This window comes from Carettochelys insculpta, chromosome 10 (assembly GCF_033958435.1).
Source record: "Carettochelys insculpta isolate YL-2023 chromosome 10, ASM3395843v1, whole genome shotgun sequence".
NCBI classification, from domain to species: domain Eukaryota; kingdom Metazoa; phylum Chordata; order Testudines; family Carettochelyidae; genus Carettochelys; species Carettochelys insculpta.
Window position 1 is genome coordinate 48,620,183 of NC_134146.1, and position 24,864 is coordinate 48,645,046.

The 24,864-nt window shown below is 57.9% G+C and overlaps 1 protein-coding gene across 3 annotated transcripts in view; it reads left to right on the forward strand.

Annotated features, from left to right (window-relative positions):
- Positions 1–24,804, forward strand: part of RUBCN (rubicon autophagy regulator) — a 60,895-nt gene extending 36,091 nt beyond the window's left edge. For 2 of the 3 annotated variants that reach the window (XM_075004716.1, XM_075004718.1), the window contains 12 exons: positions 1,368–1,569; positions 1,927–2,028; positions 2,925–2,999; positions 6,668–6,728; positions 8,610–8,742; positions 11,375–11,520; positions 12,394–12,458; positions 14,296–14,534; positions 15,569–15,630; positions 16,767–16,920; positions 19,819–19,912; positions 20,729–24,804. In XM_075004716.1, coding sequence (XP_074860817.1) covers positions 1,368–1,569; positions 1,927–2,028; positions 2,925–2,999; positions 6,668–6,728; positions 8,610–8,742; positions 11,375–11,520; positions 12,394–12,458; positions 14,296–14,534; positions 15,569–15,630; positions 16,767–16,920; positions 19,819–19,912; positions 20,729–20,892 — 1,497 coding nt within the window. In that variant the 3' untranslated portion in view covers positions 20,893–24,804. The remainder of the gene's footprint in view (positions 1–1,367; positions 1,570–1,926; positions 2,029–2,924; positions 3,000–6,667; positions 6,729–8,609; positions 8,743–11,374; positions 11,521–12,393; positions 12,459–14,295; positions 14,535–15,568; positions 15,631–16,766; positions 16,921–19,818; positions 19,913–20,728) is intronic. The other variant, XM_075004717.1, reaches the window with a different exon arrangement.
- Positions 24,805–24,864: the final 60 nt, after the last annotated feature.

A 24,864-nucleotide genomic window follows, 5' to 3' on the forward strand; every position in this document is an offset into this window, starting at 1 on the left:
TACCAGGGAGAAGCGACCCAGGGAGAGGAGCTGCAGGGGCCAGGGCGAAGCGAGTCAGCCCTCATGGGTAGCGGCTGTCCAGGGTCCCTGGGCCAGAACCCGGAACGAGTGGATGGGGACTGGGTTCCCCCCAGGCTGCCCCCTGCCCCAACAAGGGTAATGTGGTTCATACGGTGGGGCCATTGGGCTAAACAGAGGACCTGGGGCCCAGGCATGAGACTGACTCCACCACATACGTGCACCGAGGGATGTGCACCCCCAGTGGGAACACACGCTCCCGGCTGGGGGCGCTCTGCTAATCAGCTGGGCAGCATCTGAATCTCTCCTGGGGGGCCGCCCAAGCCTTCAGCTTACAGGGAACCCTGCTCAGGTGTCACTGGCCCGACTACAAAGCCAGCGTTAGCACTGCTGCATTTCCTGCCCTAGAGCTGTGCAGAGAGAACACCTGTCCAGCATCGCACTTCAGTTTGGCTTTGGTGTCGATGGCTGGGGGCTGTGAGCATGACCATACTGAGCCTGAGCTTATCACAGCCTGGCAGGGTTCCGCTGTGGTCTGCTGCAGTCCCTGCAGACGGTCGGGAAGTAGGGACTGACGTCAAAGGCAAGGCTCACAGAACGTTTTACCCCATGAGTGCCGCTAAAGGACAACGATGCTCCTGTCTATGAGCCCCACAGTGATCCCTTTCTGGGCCTCCCCTCTTTGGGTGCCATGTGAGCTGCAGGTGGTAGGAGAGTGGCCCCTCTGGCCCCTTTCTCCTTTCTGAGTGCATCCAACTTCGGTCATCCCTTACCTGTCCCTGCAAGGGCTCCCCCTGTGCCCCTTACACTGGGGTGTGCCTGCAGCGCCCTGCACACGCCAGCCCCTCTGAAAGTCTGACTGGGTTTCAGGCTCCTGCCTTTCTTTGTTCTGTGGAGCTGGGACTGTGATTGTGACCCCAGTTTCCTTAGCCATTGGAGTGCCCCATGAGGGAGAGGAAAGGGTTTAAACATACCCAACCCCTGCCACAGACCTGTCACCCCCACGTCCAACCGTCCTACAGGTGCCCCAGGCAGGCCTGGGTTCTCCAGACCCCCTCCAGCTGGGTGCCCAAGCATGTTGGTCTGGTCCCAAGAGAGGCCTCCCAAAGCCTGGCAGGGTTCTTCATCCGCCACTCGGCCTTGGTGGGCTTGCGCCTCCTTCGGGCTCGGAGGGGATCCAGGTAGAGTCGGGGGAGCTGATAGTTCTGATGTCAGTTGCCCTCTGTGCCTCCCATCCCGTCGGCAGGCCGGGTCGCAGGCTTTCTGCTGGTGGGTTACTGGGGTGTGATGCTGTGCTAGAGAGACCTTAATGGCCAGGCCCTAGCAACGGTTTGGCCTCTGCCTCCCAGGAGAACGCTCACTTCAGCATCTCGGAATCGCTGATCGCCGCCATTGAGCTGCTGAAATGCAACGTGATGAGCCAGCGGCTGGAGGAGGAGGAGGAGGAGAGTGACAAGGAGATCCAGGAGCTGAAGCAGAAGATTCGCATCCGGCGCCAGCAGATCCGCTCCAAGCACTTGCTCCCTGCCTGCCAGGAGATGGGCGCCGACAGTGAGTGCGAGCGCGGCTTTCAGGGGCCAGGCTGTGCGGCCGGCGGGAGAGAGCAGCAGGGCCCTGCTCCCCGTCTTTCCTGCCGCCCGCCCCTGCGTGTGAGCAGCTGAGATGCTCTGTCAGGCACCAGGGCACTGCGCGCTCCGAAGAGATGCTGGTGATTCTGTTGCTGGGGGCATCCCGTCTGCCTGGGTATTGTGCACACATCGTGGTGGGGCCAAGGTTCAGGCGTAGCTTAATTCTGGGTCCACGCTGGCACTCCAGTCACCCAGCACTCGCTGCTCGGTCGGCTCTGTGTCACACTTACGTTGGTTTGGGGGCTGCATCTCTCTGACCTCCTGCCTTTCGCCCCTGCAGGTTTTGTGGCTACGGACAGTGAGTCGCAGTTCAGCTCTCGTGACTCCATGTGGCTGTCAGACTCGGGCTCAGCTGAGGACATTGAGGAGTACGAGCTAAGAGGTAAGCTGGGGCCAACCTCCTCGCTGGTGTAACTGTGCGGCAGTCAGTGGTGCTGTGCCGGGGGAGCAGGCCCCTTTGTACTGACAGCCGTTCTCGGGTAATACTGAACCCTAAGTGGAGCTGGGACCCCAGATTCCTCCCCTGGACTGTGGTAAACTGATGCCCTTTGGACGCTGATTGATCTGCCTCTGGGAGCTGAATTATCAGCTTAACAACCCCCTCATTTGCTGTTTCATTGGCTTCCTCCGAGACCCCTTTCCCATGTAAAGTCCTCCCGCTGGGAATGGTCAGGCTGAGGTTGGGAGGTGAGCATTCAAGTGCCCGCCTGTGCTGTCCTGCTCGGGCCAGCTGCGGACTGACGAGGCAGTCTTGGGGCAGCCTGCTACTGTTGCTAAACCGCATCTCTGCTGTGGGGCAATGGCTGTGTCCAGACACTGACCTCCAAGGTGCTTCGCTAATGCACACTCCGGCTGGCTCCCAAGGTCTAGAGCACTCCCTGCTGGAGGCCTGGCCTTGAATCCTGGCCCTCCCATCCCTGCTGCATCAGTCAGAGGAGACACCTCCCTTGAGCTCAGCTGTGCCCCCTCTGGCCAACTGCAAAGGTGCATTAACCTCCTCTAGTCCTCAGCTGGCTGGGACAATGGTAGGTGGACTGGGAGGTTCAGAGGCTCCTCAGTCGTCCTGCTCCTCTCTTCGCGGATGCCGACAGCATCGCCCTGTTTTGGCAGCCCGTCGGGCTTGATATTACAGCCCAAGGAGGGTGTTTGAAGGCTGCCCTGGGCATCTCCCAAAGGGCACAAACAGGGCCTGCTCTCCCACTTCTGAGTTTTATGCCCTTTCTCTGTGACCGGGCCAAGCACTGAAGTGAATTGTTTTATCATCACCGTATTATGCAGATGGTAACGATGGATCTAACCTGATTCAAATGTCCACGAACGGCCTGTCAGTGTCAATGGCTTCCTTGTTTTCAGGTAGTACCCTAGAGTGCACTGCGCTGTGTGTGTGCTTGTCTGTGTACATCACCTGGGTGTGTCCCAGGCCCACAGTGAGAGCAGAGGCCTCAAAAGCTGAGTTCACGCTGCACCAGGCTTCAGAGCCCATCCCCAACTGCCAGCTATGATGCTCTTGCTGTTTCTCATCCCAGGCTCCATACACGTGGCTGGCACCTCTCCAGGATTTTTCCGCTCAGACTCCATTCACAGGCCCTTGGGAGCAAGGACGAGAGTCTGAGCGGCAAAGGGTAACGCACCACCTTATAGGGGCTGGGACCTGTGAGCTGAGCATAGACATTCTCCTGCAGAGACCCACTGTGCTTCAAACCTTAGCTAGCCTCCAGCTCCCAGCCCGCTGTGATTCCAAGTCCATAGCTCTACTGAGCGAGGTGTTAAAGCCATAGTGTCCAACCAGTTCCTACGGCTACAGCAAACTTGCCCCATTATTCTGCAAATAAATAATCGTTCAAGCCAACTAGCCGCAGTCAACCAGCCGAATAGCCAAATGGGGTTAGAGTGTCGGACACCACGGCATTAAAGGCTTCTCTAGGGCCGCAGGTGCTGTGCTGCCAGAGTCGTCCTGCCCTCTGAGTGGCAGAGAAGGTGACGGCATTGTCACGGGAGCTGTTCTCCGCCAATGGCGCACGAGAGCGGGGCTGATGCCTTGACAGGCGCGGGGAAGCTCCTTGGTTAGATTTTGCCCTGTGGGAATACGGTCATTTGACTGTAACTCCCCCTCCCACAAGCGGCTCTGTCAGGCTGTTAACTTGCTGCTGCTGAGAACCAGCATTAGCCCTCCCCAGCGCCCTCGGACTGCACCCGCACTCGGGCGTTCGGGGGAAACATCCTTCCTTGCTGTAGCACCAGTGCAGCTCCGCCAACTCCAGTGTTCAGGAGCGCACTGGTGCGGCCTGTCCTGGGGCACATCGATCACCCTCTCGCTCTGCCTGGCCTGGCACCCAGACCCCAGGATCAGGGGAATGAAACCCCTGTTCGACTGGGCCGTGCTGATGCAGCCCCTGCCATCCGGACGCCACTAGTGCCTTGCTGAGGACTCCGGGCTTTGCACGGCGTACCTGACGCTCTGGCACTCCTAGCTGTGTGCTGTGGGTCGTTCCTAGTGGCTGGGAAGCAGTCTGCAGTCGGGGAGGTTCCCATGCTGGGTCTGAGCAGGAGGCCTCAACCTGGGCCGTGCCAGTGAAGTGCTCACGAGGGCAGCTTAGGGGATAGCGAAGGGTGAGTGACCAAAGAGGCGAAGACAGCCCGGTCTGTCAGCGGAGTAGCTTAGTGGATGGAAAGGGGGTGGAGGGGTCCTCGGTCTGGCACCTCGAGCAGCTGGGGAGGCAGCGTTCAGGTGTGACTCTTCCTGTGAGATGCCTGCCGAACAGTGCCCACCCTGGCTGCGTGAGTTGGCCCACCCCAGGTCGCTGTCCCTGCGATGCTCGGACAACGCTGTACGTGTCTGCATGTGCCCCCCGCGTCTTAGCCTGGGGTCTTGCCGAGCCATTCCATGAGTGGTGAGAGAGAGGCTGGTGTCCTCTCCCATTCGCATGGCAGTTTTGCCTTGTGGAGAGGCCACTTCCTCTCTCCACGTACCTACAGACCTTCAGTGCCTTATTACCAACGTGTGGATGATGCGGGTCTCCTAGTCCTGAGGTGCCTCAGCACTCCTGCTGCTAGCAGTGGGCAACTGCCTGGTGCTGATGGGCTGAGTCTGACTCCACCTTACAACTGGCCCTCTCTGCTGGACTCCCCAGGGACTCAAGTTTAGAAAGTGACTTGAAAGGCACATTCAAGATTTTAGTTCAGCATTTAACCCATGTCCAGAGGCCCTGTGTCTGAAGTGGTGAATATTTGAGGGCTGGGTTTTGTAGGCGTACTCTCTGACTGTAAAAACAGCTGTCCCAGTCCTTCGGGAAGCCCCTACCAGGGACTGCTCCATGGAGAATCCCACCTTCCCTGCTGGAAAGATCCCGGTGCTGGGCACTCTGGGTTTCCACGCCACTACGTGCTGCCCCTCTGCTGCGTCTGGCTGTTCCCTCCTTTGGAAACGGGACTGAAACTAGCAAGAGGCTTGCGTATTTCAGTACCCAGCTTACTTGGGAAAGAGCAGCGAAGAGCTCAGTCAAGAACTATGCACCCACCAACCAAACCCAGCCACCTTTGTAGCTCTCCTGTCGTCTTCGATGGGGTCCTTGTAGATTTTGAGGGTTGGTCTCTTTCCTCTATAATTTCTTCCCTTTACTGTAAGTTCCTTGGTGATAAAGCGCAAGTTTGTCCCTATAGGGCGGTCCGAGTCTTCCAAGGCAGGCCCTGCTCGGGCTGCTCATGGACTTGGTGGGACAGTGTAGACACTAGCTGCAGAAGTCAACAGTATTATTAAGGCTGTGTTGGGTTGCCAAGCACGATGGGGCCAAATCTGTTCTGGGCATAAGTAGGATTAGTCTGGTGACTTGCAGTGAGGAATTGGACCCCCTTAACTCAGGGATGAATACGACCCTCGGCATCAAGATGTTTAACCAGCTCCCTTCTTGGGGGTGGAGCACAAACCCCAGAGGTGTTCTGCTGCCATCGCTTCCCAGTGCTGTGATAGTGAGGGAGGTGAAGTGCTGAGCAGCTGTGTTGGGAACAGGGTGACAGTGTCTAGCAACCGTATTCCATTGTAGGGGGCAGCAAAATGGGCTCCTAGAATTCCCTGAGTACGTGCAGTACCCAGAGGCACAGACCTCATACTAGGTGAGTCAAGTCTCTGCCCTACAGCCTTGGCTGAGAGCCAGCTGGCCTTTAGCTCAAGCGATAGAACACAGGGCTTTAGCCCCTGTGATCGCAGGTTCAATCCCTGGTGCCGGCAACCCAGGGCTGTCGGCATTACATATGGGAACAGGACCATGAGTGTCAGGGAGCCAGTGGACGTAATTATTATGGGCTCTCAGCTGGTCTTTGCCAAAGTCCCTCATTAGAGGACATCATAGGACAAACGGTGCTGGACTGGTGTATGGGCGTGGAGCAGAATGGAGGAATAAACAGGAAATGGTTATCTTGGCCAAGCTGCAGAGCTTCCCAGCTGAGCATCCTGTGAGCAGCGTGGCAGAAGCACGCACAGAGATTTTGTGACATTGACGAGCCTTCACGGCTTGAGGGATTCTTGCCTCCAACTCCCTGTCACATGAGCGGCCGACGAGCCATTGCCATATGGGCTGGGCTGGATTTGAATGGCAAAGCAGAAGCGAATGGCCTGTCTCCCATGGCTAGTCCTGTGCAGTGTTAATACTGTGTGTAAAATCTACTAAGCTCCTGAACTTCTGAACTAATTTGAGTGTCTTCAAGTTTGCGTGCGTGTGGATTTCTGTGAGCTGTGTGACCCCGATAGCTGGTGGGTGTGACCTATGCTAACTGTAACACTTCCACCCTAACCCTACTGTCGCTTCCTGTCCCAGCCACAGGTTCTTGCCTCTGCACTGTAGATTGAGCCGTGAGTGGCCTGTTCACATCCCGGGCCTTCTAGCTGCTGCTTATTGTCATGGTAGAAATAGGCGCTGTAGCTCACATGCTTCTACAACTGTGTGAAGGTCTTTAATGCAAAACTGCTCAGGCTCTGTTCCCAAATGGAGTAACGCTTGGCTCCGCCCTCTCTATTCTTGACACAGATGCGGACATCAGACGGGACACGGTGTCTAGCAGGAGGTCTTTCGTCTCCTCGGAATCCGCGTACGTCCCCCCACCCCGCCACCAAAGTGGGCGTCCTCACCGAGGCTCAACAAGTTCCACTTTGGGGACAGCCCTGGCTGAAGTGAGGCAAAGAGGAACTTAGGTGGAAGGGTAAAGGGCAGTCCCAGCAGAAGGGACCGATCCTGCACAGCTTGGGCATAGCGGAGATTAGATGCAAGAAGATTTTTCTACATGGTCTATGAACCTACATGACCTAAGAAGAAAGGCTGAAAGAATTGGGCTTGTTTAGTTTGGGGAAAAAGAAGATTGAGGGGGGACACGATAGTGGTTTTCAGGTATCTAAAAGGGTGTCGTAAGGAGGAGGGAGAAAACTTGTTCTCCTTGGCCTCTGAGGATGGAAGCAGCAATGGGCTTAAACTGCAGCAAGGGAGGTTTAGGTTGGACATTAGGGAAAAGTTCTTAACTGTCAGGGTGGTCAGACAGTGGAATAAATTGCCTAGGGAGGTTGTGTGGAATCTCCATCTCTGGAGATATTTAAGAACAGGTTAGATAAATGTCTATCCGGGATGCTCTAGACAGCACTTTGTCCTGCCATGAGGGCAGGGGGCTGGACTCGTTGGCCTCTCAAGGTCCCTTTCGGTCTCATTATTCTATGATTCTTCTGCCAGTGACTCCTCTTGTAAAGTGTAAATGTCAGCAGGAGAAGACGCTGGCAGAAGGAACCACGGTGAATTAGGAAAGAGAGAGATTCCCTGCCTGCCCACACCAGCTCCCAGCCAAACCTGAGATTCAACCCAATCTCCCACCACTCCTGTCTCATCTTCTTTCCTGTATTGCAGTCATCCTTACAACCCCGGGGCTGGGCGGGACTCCCTGTGAGTGCTCCTCCTGCATCAGCCAGAGGAGTTGCTGTTGAGTGGGTGAAGGCATTCTAGGCCAGTGTTTCTCAACCAGTGGTACGGGCACCCTTGGGGTGCACTGAGGTCTTCCAGGAGGACATCAACTCATCTAGCGATTTGCCTAGTTTTACAACAGGCTACACAAAAAACTCCACAGTCAGTGCAATCTAAAAGTTCCTTCAGGCCATGATTTGTTTGTACTGTTCCACATGCCTTACGCTGAAACGTAAGTGCAATATTTCTTATTCCAATTCGTTTATTTGATAGTAAGATGGTTGAAAGTCAGCAAGTTTTCAGTAGGAGTCTTCTGGGAGATTTTTGCCTGTTTCTGTAAGTAGTTTTTAAGTGAGGTGTAACTTGGTAGGATGCAAAACAGATCTGAGTCTTGCAAAGGGGACAGCAATCTGGAAAGGTGGAGTGGCACTGGTTTCAAGAGCTCAGATTACCTTAGGTCCAGCAGGTGGTACGTGTACCCTGAGGGATACACGAGAGAAGTATTGGGGGTATTTTTTATTTAAAAAAAAGGTTGAGAAACACTGCTCTAGGAGACTGAGCAAGCTCCCCCTTCATGCCTGTTCCCAGCTGAGATGGGGGATGGATCATCATAGCCCCTTGGAAATACTATTGGTCTGTGAATTGCTGATGGCAGGGCTCCCTCTGCCAGTCTGACAAGATGTAAAACTAGGCCCTCCTGAGGAAGACCCCATGTCCCTTTATGCTACGTATTATCCCCGTGTCTTGTCCAGTCCCCCTCTGCAGAGTCTTTGGTGGCCCCCCCACTTTGTTGTGCCCCACTGCCATGTCGCGCGTGCGCCTCACCTCAAAGGTAGCAATGTGGGAAAGGCGATTCCTGTAGGTAGATTGAGGGTCTTACTTGAGCCTCATTCTAGGAGTTGTTCTTATGGTCAGTGCAAACTCTCACAAGGGGGGTTGGCGGAGTCACTAGTCAGGAGACCTGAGCTTTGCACCCTGGCAGGGGTTGGGGAAATGTCTCTGTGCCGATTGGCCTTTCGCTGTGCAGATCCCACTCCGTCCTCCAGTCGAACTCCGCGGAAGCCGTGGCCATGGGCCTGCTGAAGCAGTTTGAAGGGATGCAGCTCCCGGCTGCTTCGGAATTGGACTGGCTAGTCCCTGAGCACGATGCCCCCCAGAAGGTAGGTGTGTGGGGCGGGACCCGCCAGGACTGGTGTGTAGTGGGTGCTGTCTGGGTGTGTGAGGGCAGAAGCTGGGTATGAAATCGACAGGATTAGTGTAACCACAGAGAGCCCAGCCCCTTGAGGAGCCAGGGAGCCCTCTGCCAGTGCTTTCTGCCAGCCCTGAATGCAGGGCTGTAGCTGTCTCCACTTCCCCTTGGCTGGAGAAGAGGAGGGAAGGCTCTGAGCATGTGCCTTGTGTATCCCCAGGCAGCGTTCCCTGAAGCTGAGTGGTTGGGCAGCCACCCAGGAGAGATTCCAGTGCTGCCCAGCAGATTAGCAGAGCGCCCATGGCGGCTGATAGCGCGTGTTTATATTGGTGGTGCACATCACACACACCTCGGTGCACAGAACAAAATTTATTCCGCCCATGGAAGGAAGAAATGAGCAGACCCTGCTCCTGGAGCTGTGATCCTGCGGCACAGTTGGTTGCAGTGCTGCCTGGCGGGTGCCTTGTACTCTGCTGGCTCCTGTGTCCTAGCACATTAATAGTGAAGGCAGGAGGATGAGGACAGTAGTCAAGATCTAGGGACTAGCCAAGGAATGGCCCTAAAGCAGCCTGAAGTCAAGCACTGTGGCCCTTTGCCTTCACCAGTGGCCCGAGAGTGGCACCTCCGCAGCGCCTTGGCAAGTGGGTTTCAGGGTCTCTCCAAAAGCTCCATAGGTGCCCCAAGAAATGACAGTGCCCCAAAAAGAGGAGAGCATCCCTGAGGGGTTCATGTGTGGGGCATGAGTGTACTAACCACCTGGACGGAACACACCCTGGCTTGGAGCAGCCTGTGGCGCCCCACAGTGGGCTCATGCATGGCCTGGGCCACAGAAAACTCAGCTGAACCGAGTTTGGTGTGGCCGCTGTCCGAGTCCCTCGCACTAATACTGCACCTGGGCCTATTACCAAGCGAGCCACCTGCAGCTAACGACCGTAGCAGTTAGAAGCAGTATAGTACGGATAGGTGCTGTGCCACATCTAGCCCCGCAGCCAGTGTTCCCTTCCGTTTTCACATTCCTGGGTGGAATGAATTTTGTTAAGTGCACCAAGGCATGTGCAGATGTGCACCACATAGAAACACACATCGCCCACTGTGGGTGGCTGTGGTGCTCTGCTAATCAGCTGGGCAGCACCTGAATCTCTCCTGGGCGACCGCTTGGGGTACAAGAAACCCTGCTTGCAGCCTCTCCACTTTGGGCTCCTCATATCCATCTCTGCCAGTGCCCCTCAACCCCCCCACTGCCCTGTGATCCCAGCTTGGCCCGTGCCCCCTCAATCCCAACCCACCCGTATCTCTATTCTAGTTCCTAGGCCTCTGAGATAGATGCTGCCAGTCCTGCCATACGGCGCCCATCTCCCACCCAGCGTCAGCGGGGCCGGGCTGATGGGGGGAGAGGGGCTTTGGGGTCGTTCTTTAAGAACGCTGCCCATCAGGGTCAGCTGCGTCCCAGATCCTGGCCAGTCCCACGTTCAGCAGCCAGAGTGCTAGGGAGCTGTGCATGGTGGGGTTCAGCTTTCCAGCTGCTGTTGAAAATAAAGACTGGCCCCAGCCATTGGCTAGAGGCCCACGTGCCCAGCCCCAGCTTGGTTGCCCGGAGGGGATCCCTGCTTGGATTTCGCTGATTCCAGGTGCTTTGTGGTGCAGGTTGTCTCTGTGGCAGGGTGCCTGACCTCTGGTTGGGGTGGTTCTGCTCTCCAGCCCCCACACAAGCCCCCTTGGGGGGCAGCAAAAGAGCTGCCCCACTGGCTGCCTAACCAATTGGGGATCATCTCAGCCACTGCGCTCGGTCTCTGGGCTGCCAGTGGGGGCGGAGAAGTGTCTGGTCACTCCTGCTGTACGCAGGAAAGCCTGCGAGTGGCCGTCACTGCTGGGTTATAGAGTCCCCCAAAGCACGGAGCCCAGCAGTCACGGTGCGCTGCCCACTGCCATCTCTGCTGGCCTGACTTCACGCTGGCCCAGCAGGAATCATGGGGCGCTGTACCCCTGATGGGCCCAGCTCTGCTCTGCCCCTCTCCCCCTGGTGGAGCCTGCTGCCCTCCCTGGGCTCAGGGCAGCTCTGTGGAGCCCGGTGAGGCAGGAAGCTGCCCCCTTCTCCCGTCACGGCTGTTTCTGTTCCCCTGTGAGCTCTGCCTGTGCCTATCAGACCTGGTTGGTCCTTACAAACCAGGTGTGCTCATCCTCCTGGCGTGGCTCCTGCCTCTCCTCTGGGGCGTCCTTCCCTCTGCGACAAGTGCAGACCTGTGTGCCTCAGGGAAGGCAGCCTGGCCCAGCACCAACCTACCTGCTGTCACTTCGGGGGCGGCCCATAAAGTGCGCCCTGCTCATCAGAGGCTGGAGCAGCGTCCCCTAGTGGTGTGGGGGCAGCCTCAGACGAGCAAGGGGCACGAGCACTCCCCTGCGTGTGCTGGGATGGTGCTGAAGAGCACTGGGTTGGGATGGGAATTCTGTTCTCCAGCTGCCCCCGAAGACAGACGACTCCTGGTGGGAACGGGGGTGCGGGGCTGGCAGACGGGCAGTTTGTCTGGGAGTGGCACCAGAGTTGCCCAGCAGGGCAGACGGCCATAGGCCGGGGTAGTAAAGTTCAACGTCTGACCCTCTTGCAGCTCCTGCCAATTCCGGACTCTGTGCCCATCTCGCCCGACGACGGGGAGCACGCCGACATCTACAAGCTGCGAATCCGGGTCCGCGGGAACCTGGAGTGGGCCCCTCCCCGGCCGCAGATCATCTTCAACATCCACCCGGCCCCAACGTAAGGGGCTGCCCTGGGGCGTGGGCGCCCTTTGAGTCTGCCCCACCCACCCCCTGTGGCCCTAGAGGAGCTTCAGGCCTGGGGGGCAGTTGTCCCTTTTGCCCTACCCCTGTCAGTGGGCCCGGGAAGGGGCTATAAAATTAAGGAGCCAAATGCCCCAAAGATCCCCCTCTCTCCCCTGATTCCGCATCCTTCACACAGGTAGGCCTGGGCGGCCAACATCACTTCCGGCCCAGTGGCTCCACTTCAGCCATCTGCTCTTCCTCTGGGAGACGACGGCCCTGCCCTCCCGCAAGCCCCTCTTATTTCAGACCGGGGCTGGAATGGAGCCCTGCTGGAGGGGACAGTTCACCTGCCCTGCTGAGCTGCCGTCTGTGGGGGCCTTGCAAGGGAGATGCTGCTGTTCAGTGGCACCGTCGCTGGTGCCTGTGCCAACAGCTCTGCCTGTCAGCTGCTCTTTACCGGTGCTCAATGCCGGGCTGCCAGCTCCTGGCTTGTCCGCTGAGCCGGGCTTGTCAAAGGGGCCTGTGAGAGTGTTCTGAGCCCGGGCCCACAAGCTCTGTTCATCCCTTGTCCGTGCTGGGTGCTGCCTCTTGCAGCTTTCGCCGTATCCGGCTGCTGCCATGTGGGGGCTTCAGGGCAGATCCAGCATTGCTCACCTGTGTAATTGTAGCCCCCGTGAGCTGCGGTCAGGGCCCCTGTGGTGCTAGGGGCTGTACAGGCACAGAGCAAAAGCAGCTGCCTCACACACTAAGCTCACCCGCTCAGCTGAGCCGCTGGTGAGAAGCGAGGCCCTAGTGCCCTCAGCCCTGCTGCGCCGGGAGCGCTCTGGCGGGGCCGTGCTCACACGTGGCTTGGCTTGTCTCTGGGCAGGAGGAAGGTGGCTGTCGCCAAGCAGAACTATCGGTGCGCAGGCTGTGGCATCCGGACTGAGCCCGGTGAGTGCTGGCACGCCGATTGTAGCTGTAAACTCGGCCTCTGCTGGGTGCTGTGTTGATAGGCAGGAAGGGGCAGCGGTACCACAGGCCTGGCTCTCTGCTCCCCCGGAGGGGTGGGGCCAGAGGCAGCAGGGGCAGGGCTTGGGAAGCAGCAGCACCATGGGCCTGGCTCTCTACCCCCCAGGAAGGGTGGGGCCAGAGACAGAAGGGGTGGGGCTTGGGAGGCCAGCCTAGTGCCCAACCGCCACTCCCTGCCCCATCTGAACCTCCTACGGAGCAGCGCACAGCACTCCACAGCATTTCAGAGGAGTCTGGAGATTCAGCCACTGTGGCGGCTGGAACTCTGGACCCCTTTGAAATGCTGGGCCCTGGGGCAATTGCCACCTCCGTTTTCCCCACCTCCCGTTGGCAGGCCTGGGGAGGGGCTAGAAAAATGAAGAAGCAAATGCAGGGGTGCGAGGAAGCCAGTGAGCTGGAGGGATCGTGGGGATCTCCACCTGCGGGCCATGGGAAACAGGTGCAGCTTTCTCTGCCGGTCTCCCGCAGGGAGTGGGTTTACCACCGGGCAGAGCCCAGCTTCCCAGCGGCCTTGTCAGTAACACATCACCAGCAGATGAAGAGCAGGTGATAAGTGTGCAGCTGCAGCGGACAGCTCATGATCCACCCGGGACTGGCTCCCGGAATCAGCGAGCTCGTCGCAGGGCGCGGGACGGTGCAGAACGGACGGGCGGGCGGGAGGCTGTGTCCGAACCTGTAGCTCCCCCCATAGAAAGGGATGTGTTTTGGAGCTGTGGGGCACCTTGATTCACCCTGACACCTGAGCCTGCTCCTTCTGGGCTGAGTGCAGGTGCGCAGGGGGGTTAGGTTAGGTTCCAGGGAGCAGGGTAAAGGGTTCCCCAGAGCTGGACATGGCGGTGAGTGAAGACAGTCTTGGGGGAATCCCAGCATCTCCCAGAACGACTGCAGTGGTGGCAGCGTTTCCCACGGCAGGCCATCTAGGGGAGCCTGTCTGCTTGCAGGCGCTGTGGCTGGGCCAGCCTGCCCCTCAGGGAGGCTGTGGTGTCAGGCACGAAAGGGATGGCCTCTCTGAAGGCATTTAAGTCCCTGGCCCCATTGCTAAGCAGAGTCAAGCAAGCGAGGGTGGCTGCTCGTTCGGAGCTGCCCAGTCGTGCTGTGGTGCCCCGGCACGGCAGGAGTGGGAATCAGTCGCTCCCCTTGTGTTCCACCCGAAGCCCACAGGTGAGGCTGGTGGGGCCCCAGACAGACAGCAGCATTCGCCAGCTGTGTTACCTGTAGAGGAGCCACACTGAGGTGCCATTCTCTGACTGTGGGTTCCTAGTAGAGGCCTCGGAAGGACCTGCTTTTCCTGACTCTTATTTGGGGTGGCTGCATGCGATACCTGGGCAGACCCAGGCTTCCGTGAACTGCGGGGAGACTACAGATCCCAGCATTCCTTTGGGCTGGAGCAGGTGCCTGGTCTGCCAGGACCTTTAGGGCATGTCTGTACTGCAGTTAAACCTCCACACCTGGCCCATGTCTGCTGAGTCAGGCTTGGGTATGGGGCTGTTTAAATGCACTGGAGAGGCTCTGGCAGAAGCCCAAGCTGTGAGACTCTGAACTTAAAGCCTGAGCCTCAGCCAGCTGCCACAGGGCAGCCGTGGGGGTTCAGGTGCAGTGCAGACAGACCCATAGCATCTGCTGATGCATCACCCACCCATGTCAGGCACCAGCAAATGGCTCCCATTGCTGCAGAGCAAACACAGACCGCTGGCTCCTGGTGAGGGGCTGACACAGCCCTTACCAGGACAGGGGTGAAACTCTCTCTCCCATTGGCCAGATTACATCAAACGCCTGCGGTACTGCGAGTACCTGGGCAAGTACTTCTGCCAGTGCTGCCACGAGAACGCCCAGATGGTGATTCCCAGCCGCATCCTGCGCAAGTGGGACTTCGGCAAGTACTACGTCAGCAACTTCTCCCGGGACCTGCTGAGCAAGATCTGGAGCGACCCGCTCTTCAGCATGCAGGACCTCAACGCTGCGCTCTACCGGAAAGTGAAGGCTCTGAACCAAGTCCGGGTAAGGCCATGCCCCAGGCTCCATGGCGCTGGGGTATTTTTTACAGGGGTGCTGCACAGGGGTCCCTCTATTTTTTTTTTTGCCATCCATGGGCAGAATAAATTTTATGTGCACCAAGGCATATGAGGGTGTGCACCACCAGGAGAAACGCATGTGAGCGCTTGCTGATCAGCTGGGCGGCACCGGACTCTCTCCTGGGCGGCCGCCCAAGTGCTCCGCTCACAGGGAACGCTGGTGCTGCAGCAGCCCCTGTCCCTGTGGTACTGTACCCGTACTTTCCCGAGGGCTTCATTCACGTGCCAGAAGGCCCAGCTGCTGCTTACCATTCTAGATGAGGCTGCTTGTCCACCAGCTTAGGAGCATATTACAAAGACGGATAGGGATCATCTCCATTTTACAGCTGGGGAAACTGAGGTGCTGATTGCTTAAGTGGCTTGCACGAAGTTGCCCAGTGTGCTGATGGCAGTGCTGGAAATACAAGGCAGTAGCCTTAATACCCAGTCCTGGGCTGTAGTCAGTGGAAATGTTTCCCCTCTCCCATCCACTCAGAGAAGCCTCTGCAGGTATCCCACCCCGGTGACCTTTCTGTTGGCAGAACCTGTCCACGTGTTGTTCCTTGTCACGCCCCTTCAAGGGGCTGGGGTGGAATCTGACCTTCCAGAAGACCTGAGCTGAGGAGGGAAGAGTGTCACTCACTGGGGCCCAATCAGGGTGTCTCTAGTCTTATCCTGGCTGGGGGGCACATGTTTCAGAGCCACTTAAAATCCCCATAACGCACCTTCCCACTGGGCACCTTGTTTTCTGTGCAATGGCACATGGAGAGGAATTTTCCTCATCTCCAGCTGCACCTCGCTTTATGCTGTGCAGCGTGAGGGCTGCTCTCCCCCGGCTCTATCCTAGCCCTTTAATGGTTGGCAGCAGAAACAGCTTCGCTGCAGCATGAGCTGAAGCCAACTTGCACAGGCTGGGTTGGGGCCTGCAGTTCAGTTCGCGTACGGAAAACTTCATCCTTCTTTTTCTGTTGTCTTCCTCAGCTCCTGAGAATCCAGCTGTTCCACTTGAAGAACATGTTTAAGACCTGCCGGTTAGCCAAAGAGTGAGTACCGGGCACCTGACCTGCACTGAACTTGGTCAAGTTCAGACTCTCACGGCTGCGTCGCTGTACAGCCTGACATGCCAGCCACTGCCCGGACCTCTGCAGCGTGGAGGCTTGCCGAGACTTTGGCAAATTGTTGAGAAGCATCAGGGAGCATTCCTCCCAGGATCAGTCCCCACCCCCGTCCCGCACCCAACCTCCCCCACACTGTGCCCTGACAAGCTGTAGCGCTTGCAGCGCTCTGAAAGCAGATTAAGCCAACGGGGCCGATGTTTGGGTGTGAGACTGGCTTCTGCTGATGTTAGCTGGGGAAAGAGGGGTGACGGATACAGACACTGAACCATGATTAGGTCTGTCCAGGGCTTCCCCTGTGCCCCTTTGGGAACCCCCACTTCCCAAAGCTGCAGTGCCCTTCACAGGGGTGCCTTGCGCTGCGGCCATCACCTCTGGCTGCTGACGTGAGTCAGTGCTGAGTGACCACGAGGGGCTGTGAGCGATGAGACACCCCTGGTTTGGCACGAGGAGCGCAGATGCCGTCCCTGGCCCACCGTTTCCTACTCACCACCGTGCCTGAAATGGCTCAGTCGGCCAAGACACATCCCGTCGTATCAGGCTCTGCTGCCTGGGTGCCTCTCGCGCTTTGCTGTCCCCCAGGCTCAGCCCTGGACCCCTGTAGAGGGAAACGGACAGCTGCTTAATTTATCCCCACCACTCGCTGCCGTTCAAGGACCTTCTCTCTGCACTCCCTGCAGCAGCGGGTCCCAACCTTTGCAGGCAGCTTCCCCTGTTCCCTAGACCAGACTCTGCCATGCCTGCTGGTTTTCCTCTCCACCGCAGAAAGCGCACGCTGCACTGGCAGGCAGGGTTTGCAATGGCTTGAGTCTCACAGCGGGGACCATGTAGCTGAGTAGGAGGTGCAGGTGTCAGCTTGGTACAGAACTTGCTAGGCTGGACCATGGTGCAGCAGGGAATTGGCAGGCAGGTGCAAGTGCTGGGGCAGGGACTGGATGGAGGTGGAAAGGCAGAGCTGTGGGTCACCTGGTGTAATAGACCAGCAGAGCCATTGCAGGTCCCACTCTGTAGAGCGCTGGTTCGCTGGTGTTTGGCCCTGAGCTCTGGTGTCTCCGTCCCTGCAGGCTCCTGGACTCCTTTGACACCGTGCCAGGTCACTTGACAGAGGATCTGCACCTCTATTCCTTAAACGACCTGACTGCCACTAAGAAGGGGGAGCTAGTCCCCCGCCTGACAGAGCTCATCAAGGCGGGTACCCTGCACGTTGAGAGATGCATGGTGGGTAACGTTATCATCATTCTCTCCACTAGAATGTTTATTATTACTGCTGGACTAGACTTTACTATAGGAACGGGCCAGGAGAGGGACCTGGTGTTCTTAAAGCAGCAGGATCTCCAGAACATGTGCTGAGGGCAAATACGATTGGTTTTAGCTGGTGACATCCTCCAACTGGCTTCACGTGTGGCCCTTATCCTGTACGGGAGCAGAGGAGTTTCCACAGCACCAGAGATCGGCGTTGAAGAGCAGCATGGACAATTGGTGCTATTTCAGGAAGAAGCTGCGTTTTCCCACTACCGGTTAAACCTCTCTAATCCGGTGACCTCCTGACCGGTGCCGAACAAGAGAATATGCTGGACCACAGGAGAGCAATATTGGTTAGTGCGTTACCAACCCTTCCACGGCTTACTGGTCTCTTACCAGACATGTAGGGGTAAACTACAGCTAAATAACAGCACAGACCACTGAGAGCCAGGCCTGGTGGCTGGAAACAAACTTTGAGACCATGGGCCACTTGGACACGCCCATGAGAAGTGGTGGTCTGGGTAGCTAAGATCATGCTGGATTACGGATGTTGCCGGATGAGAGAGGTTCAACCTGCCATGCACTCGTTGGCCATTTCCTTTTCTGCTGTATCAAAATGGGCCGGGTGCCCCTCTGACATGCACTGGGATGTGCTCTGTTGTGTATAGGATGGGGAGGCAGCTTGACTGGCAGCAAGACTTGGGACTCCTGGGTCTGTTTTAATGCTGCTGCTGATTTGTCGCATGAGCTTGGGCGAGTTGTGCCCCAGTTCTGTTCCTCAGTTTCCCCACTAGTCAAAACAACAATCTTCCCTACATTGCAGGGAGGTGATTGAGCTCAGTTTCAAGATTTTCCAATGCAGGATGCTGCATTGTCCCAGTCATGACATTGAGTTTACAGGCCACCTCCTATTTGGCCTAGAACCCCCATGAGGACTGGCTTGAGTGATCCATGGTGACTGCATCATGGCTGGTGGGTGGTGGCATGTGAACTGCATCCCCTGGGGCCCAGCACGTGGCTAATCAGCTTCCCTGGGCACCTACCCACTGCTAACCTTCTTGCCCCTCGCTTTGCAGCATTTGATGCATGGTGTTGTCTGGATGCTGGGCTGGACAGCAATTCCTACATTCTTGTGTAAACTGCCATGCTCCAGAATGCCCTGCATGCCCCGAAAGTTGGGCACTTCCCTCCATTTCATTCCCAAATGGGCTAGAAATGTGCAATCTTACAGAAACGGTCCCTCTGTGTTTGGCTGCAGAAATGCTGCGCTAAAACAGACAGTGTATCTGCATGAGGAAATACCAAGTGGTGGGTTTCCCAGCAGCTCAGAGTCCGATAATAAACAGGAATTGGAAGGGCTGCTCCAGGCTGCAGGGGAAGAGGGCTTTGGGAGCAGTTCTGTGTCCTTTGAATTGTGTCAAAACAAAAAAGCAGTCCAGTAGCACTTTAAAGACTAACACAATAATTTAGCGGGTGATGAGCTTTCGTGGGACCGACCCACTTCTTCAGACCACAGCCACGCCAGAACAGACTCAATATTTAAGGCAGAGAGAACCAAAGGGTCTGTCCCACGAAAGCTCACCAGCTAATAAATTATTTTGTTAGTCTTTAAAGTGCTACTGGACTGCCTTTTTGTTCTGATAGAATACGGTCTAACACGGCTCTCTCTCTGTTACTTTGAATTGTGGTTTTCCCATCTACTCTTTTGTTTTTTTAATTAACCCCAACTTTGCTGATCAGTTTGTGCTTGTTTTCACTCAGTCTCCTTTTTGCTACTGGATTTTAAGAGATGAAGTTGAACCCAGCTTGAATGTGAGATGAGATGGAGCCCAGCAGGGCCCCAGATGTAACATTTCACCTCCTCCCTCCAGGCTGAGCTACACTGCAGAAACAACCCCAGGGGGGCCTTGAGCCCCATGCAGGCCTGATTCCTCCAGGACTGTAGCCACTTCAGGGTCCTGTATACTCTCAAGCTGAAACAGTGTTTGAACTCTGTCATTGACAGCCGGGCTGTAACTGGGCCTTCATTCATGTGGTTTTCATAGGGTAGATGGGGCCTGGATTTTCTGTGTGAAAACCTGGTGTGACGGGTGACTCCACTAACTCTCTTTGCAAGCATTCCGAAGAGGTCTCTGTGCATTACAGTGGTGGATTTTTTTGTGGCCCGCCCGTACAGGGGAGCAATGCCGGTCACTGCCTGCGGGCGTATCTTTGGGACAAGAGACTAGAGAGCCGGCCTTGGCCACCAAAAAGCAGCTGACTGAAAAAAGGGCCTTTTCAGGAACTGAGTCTTACTGGGCAGCCCAAAGGGGACAAAATACCTGGACGGTCACTGGTGTGGCAGGGTTGTGTGTGCAGGCGATGCTGTTGTGGGCCTGCGTACGGTACGCCTTTCAGTGTAACCGCTGTTACCCGCACTCTATTGCGGTAGCACTGACTGGGCTCTGCCATCGCTCGTGTACGCAGCAAGACTAGGGTGTGGCCCTTGCAGGTGTGTGTGTAATCTGAGAGAAACAGAGCACGCCTGGTTCCTGCACCCCTCCACCCCGCAGACAGGCAGCCCAGCTGGTTTGAGACAGCACCGTGGGCAAGGCTGCCGGTGTGCTCCTGGGATGCCGTTGATGTCTCAGCTAGACAACGTCTCCAGCCCCATGGGGCGGTCGGAATTTCATGGGTCGTGTGACCCCCCGCCCAGGCCTAGCTGGTAGCAGGCGAGTGATCAGATGCACAAGTGCTGCTCTCGAAGCAGGTACCCTTGCGGGGAAGCAGCCTCTGCTTTTCCTGTCACTCCCGGGCCCAGCTGCTGGGGAAAACAGGTGCGTTTCCATCATCCCCAGGGCGTTTCCTCTTCACTCCTCTCCCCTTCCGTTCCAGCTGTGCCAGGCCAAGGGCTTCATCTGCGAGTTCTGTCAGGAGGAGGAGGACATCATCTTCCCCTTCCAGCTCTACAAGTGCAGGACCTGCGAGGGTGAGCCGCTGGGAGCCATCGCTGCTCCTGGGAGGTAGCTGGGCTGGGCCCGCAAATTCAGCGCGGGTGGAAGGCGCTGCCTTGTAGCCCTGGCACGGATGGTCAGGCGGGGGGTGGGGCAGGCCCAAATTAATTCCCACTGTGGCTGCTGCCTGCCCTCCAACTCAGGCAGCTGAGATGCACGACAGGTGTTTCGAGCATGCAGGGGCTGCGCGGCCCATCTGACTGCAGGGCCTTTAAGAATGTCCCCAGGGAGTCCAGGAGCCACCACGCTTGGGCCAGGTGGTGCTGGACCGGTACGATCCAGGCAGGTTCCCGAAGCCCCCAGGCGCTGTCGGCGAGAACTGCGTTTGGGCTGGTGCACAGCAGCGCTGTCTCCTGAGCTCTCCGGAGCGCCCTTGGCAGGCTACAAGTGTGCCCGTCTCACTTCCACGCCACCTGCGTTTGCAGAGAGGGCTTCTTGTGTAGGGTGGGCTTTTCCTTGGCAGGGCAGGAAGCCTTTGGCAAAGGGATGAGCTACAAAGCGAAACTGACCTAACACCCTCCAGAACTGAGCGAAGTGCCCCCAATTACTTGCCTTTCACCCGCATATGGGCCCCGTCCCTTCTCCAAAGATCTTTCCCTGTAAGACCCCCATAAAGGCGAACCAGTGAGACTGGTAACGAGATGCTGGTACAAAACCCCTCCTTCCCCGGTCAGCGGTGCTATTTCCCTCTCGTTGGGCGGGGGCAGGCTGCGTCCGAAAGGGGTAGCAGCTGGTGCACGTGGCCGAGTCCCAGCTCGGTGCTCATGGTCTGCTTTCTCTCCCCCTGCCAGAGTGCAAGGCCTGCTATCACAAAAGCTGCTTCAAGTCGGGCGGCTGCCCCAGGTGCGAGCGCCTGCACGCCAGGAGAGAGCTTCTGGCCAGGCAGAGCGTCGAGTGTGACCTCTCGGACTACGAGGAGGAGGAGCCACCGCAGGAGGCCACGGCAGCGACCTGAGCATGGCGGTGGAGGGAAAGAGCAGACTCTGTGTGTGTGTGTGTGTGTGTGTGTGTGTGTGTGTGTGTGTGTGTGTGTGTGTGTGTGTGTGTGTGTGTGTGTGTGTGTGTGTGTGTGTGTGTGTGTGTGTGTGTGTGTGTGTGTGTGTGTGTGTGTGTGTGGTGCGCGCGTGCGGCCTTTATCAGCAGAGACGAACCTAAGAACTGAACAGACTCGTGGATGATAAAGGAGCCGCGGGAGGGCTGGCTCGCGGCTGGGCTCCGAGCAGCTGGCCCTCCCGCACTGCCGGTATTGACCTGCTTTGCTCCGAGAGACGGTTTCTTTCTCCCTACGTGAGCGCTGGAGCCGGGGGATTCTGGCTGCTGGTTCTTCCAGTTGGGATGCTGCTGAGGTGGACGTGCCAGCGTGTTCCTCCAGGGCCCAGCGGCCAATCTCCTCTGTGCCACACCCGGGACAAGGAGCGTGGGTCCGTGCCTGCTGCCCCGTCCCTGAGGGAGGAGTTCCACCTGCAGATGGCGTGTTGGCCAGGCCCGGCCCCGTCCTCCCTGAAGCTGCCACCGCTCAGGAGGTGAAAGCAGCTGCCCGGCTCAGCTCTCCCGGGGTGTAACTGGAGTGCTGCTGCTTGCCGAGGCCGGCTGCTCTGCGACAACAGAGAAGGAAGGGGCTTTGCCAGCCCGTCTCCTTGGCAGCTGATGTGATCTCTTTAGCAGCCCTGAACTCAAGGGGAAGAAGCAGCTGCCTTGCCTGGTGGGAGGCCTCACTCTCATGGCAGGGCCCTGCTGGGTGGTAGATCAGGCTAGCCCGCAGCCTGCATGTGGCAAAGGAGTTGATCTGGTTTTCCCTCAGGCCCAGACGGGCACCGCGGTGGCTGTGCACAAGCTCGGGGGGCAGATCTGGGCCAGTTGCTGAGTTGAGCAGCCCTGGTCGCCGCTGCTGCCGTTCAGTTCCATGGGTGGTGCCAGGTGGCGATGAAGCTCCCGCCTGCGGAATGAAGGCCCTGCCCTGTCTTCCCAGCCGCGACTGAGCCTTCCCCTCCGCTCTAGATGCCAGGAGATTGCCCTGGGTTACGCTCTGGCACTGCCAAGAGCTCCTGCTCTCTGGGGCAAGGCAGGAGAGGAGGAAGCTGCATCCCCCGTGCAGGGAGAAGAGACCCCTTAGCTGAACCGGGGCAGGCGTTGGGTCTGGACCCGGATTCTCTGCTCTTACAGGAGACCTGCTGCTATGAGCAACACTGCCGTGTGGTACCATTCCCCTGGACTGCTGCAGCATTACCACTCTCTGCCCGCAGGGAGCTGAGCAGTTACACTGAGATCCGAGGGTAAGCGTCCGTCTGAACACAGCCAGAATGCAAACCCCGGGGGCTCCTGCGCCAGGCCCTGTGAGCCCCCACTTCCCCCCGCCAGGCACCTGGGAGAGCAGACGGCACCTCTGGTGCTGGCCTGGCCCTGGAGCATCACACCTTGTGGTGCGCTGAGGACCCATCCCTGCTCACAACCCATGGAGCGTAGCTAGAAGCAAACATCAGGACAGCTGGAGGCCTGGCAGCAGCGCAGGCCTCTTCTGGCTGCAGAGCACTGGGGGGGTCTGCCGTGGGCTGGGTGCTGTGGTGACTCCACACCACACCTCATTTGGAGCAGGCCCAAGCCCTGGTCAGGTGCAGGGGGCCCTTTCTCCCGTCCGCGCTGCGCCCTCGATGGAAGGCTCCCTTCCGTCAGGGTGTCCTGGCTGGGCCCTGTTCCTGACCCAGCGTTGGTGTGTGCCGGACTCCTCTCAGCTGTGTGCCCCGCCTCTCGCATGACCTGCCCTATCTCCCCCATCAGACACCCCCCCCCCCTAGCAGTCCAGCCCCGGCTGGATCAAACACTCAGGGAGGCAGAGCGGCGTAGCCGGCCCAGCACGTCAGCCAGCTCCCTCGGCTTCAAACGGGGCTGCACCCCGCGCTGCAGAGCCCATGCAGTCAGATCAGCTCAGTCTAGGCCGGCTCCCAGGCTCCTCTGTCATTGCCTGAACCAGTTTGTCCAGCGGAGCTGTGTGTGTGGCTGGAGATGCTACCGGGCCGTGATGGGCCGCAGGAGGCCCAGCTGAGTGCTCCCCCCGAGGGCCGTGCTGCTAGCACATTCTCCCCTCCGGGCAGAGAGCTGGTCCCAAGATCACTTCTGCCATGGGGTAAAGCTGTTTGGGGGGGTTCAGAACGGCAAACAGGGCACGGGTGGCCCAGGCCGGTTCCTCCTGTCTGTCGAGCTGTTGGGCCTGGCTGGATCTCGGTGTACACAGCCTGGGTTTAAGCTGTCGGTCTCTTAAATGCAGTCACTCCTGTCTCGCTTGTTAGCCGCTCCCATGCCAGTTGGTCACTTAGGGCCAGATTTTAAAGCTGTCCCAGTACCTCACTCGGGGTGGTTTCAGGGGGTGGGCAGCACCCACATCTGGCCCTTGGTGTCCGTGGACGTTGGTGCGGGAGAGACTCCCTGCCAGGCTGGACTGTTCTGCAGGGACAGCTGGTGTTCCACCCCCAGTTCCTGCTAGCCCCAGCTGGGGAAGGCTGGCACTGGCTGTCCTCATGCCTGGCAGAGCCCTGTGGTGTGGCACAGCTGGGCAGTGTGCCTGCAGCTGGTGTGATTTGGGGGCGTGTCCGTGACATCTGCAGTGCAGCCTGTCGGTGCCACCTTCTGGTACCAAGTGCACACTCGGGGCGACGTGTGCTGCGCTGTGCAGGCAGCAACTCGGGGCTCTAGTTTTGGGGCATGTTCCCCAGGGCCTGTGCAGCTGAAGATTAGACTCATGTAGGTTGGAAGTGGGAAGAGCATGGTGTATTGCCTGGAAGGGGGTGCGGATGGCAGCTGTCCCTCAGCTCCTGCCCTGATTGGTTCTGACCTCGTGGCCCCAGCCCCACTGATGCCAATGATGACTCCCCAGGAGAGCTGCAGAAGCTGGAGTAAAACAGGCTGCAAGTGCCTTTGAGGGAGACCAGCTGGGGCGTTTGGGGGGCAGGGGAGCTCTGTGTTGGGGAAGCAGATTCTCCTCCCTGGGCTCCTTCCTGCCAGGTGTTAGGCCAGCTGGCTTCTCCCAGCAGAACACCTGTTTTCTCTCCAGGGTGGGGCACTTGAGTGGCTCCTGAAGCAGTAGTGGGTGGGATCAGGTTCTCTGGGGGCAGAGCGTTGGGAGGTGGGCGCTGCCGTGGAAGGTGGAACTAGGCTCAGCTGAGCCGCTCAGTGGGAGATCGGTGCTGGAAGCTGAGGCGCACCTGCCCTCAGGTACGCAGAGGGGGTGGTACTGCATGGGGCAAGCAGCAGCAGTCAGCTATACAGGGTAGGGAGCCCCAGAGGGGGGCAGAATGGGAAGCAGGGAGACGCTAGCCCCACTACCCATTTCTGCAACAAAACAGTGGTGAGGGCAAAGCTCACCCAGAGCTCGACCCCTTGCACATACCTCCACTGTTCTCCATGGATGGCCAGCAACCTCCAGCTGGCTCAGAGCTCTGCACGGGCTGAGCCCATCCTATGCACTGCAGCACAATTCTGTCCCCCACGCCTGTCCGAGCGGTCCTTTTATTTTCAGCCATGCCTGGGTTGGGGCCTGGCGCTGCTGAGCTTGGAGACACCACTCGGTTCCTCCCATGTGCTGGCTTGGAGCCACCAGAACAGGACTCAGCTGACTTCAGCACTTTAACACTGTGGGACCTTTCCCTGGGGGCTGAGCCGTGGGGCAGTTCCTGGCAGCACTGATTGTATTTGGAAAGCCAGTGAATGGAGGTGTGGGTTTTGTCCCTCTTCGGAGCGGGACAGCTCTGGCTGGGAGCGGGACCCTGCCTGGGAATTCAGTAGAGCAGAGGGTTTTAACACAAGCTGATGTAGGACACTAATGAAGCTATTACTGACCTGTTTGCCCAGCTCCCACACTATCTGCTACTCAGTACAGGGTAGGTGTGCACAAGCTGTGCATATGGGGGGGAGTGCACAGTACTGAATGGGATTC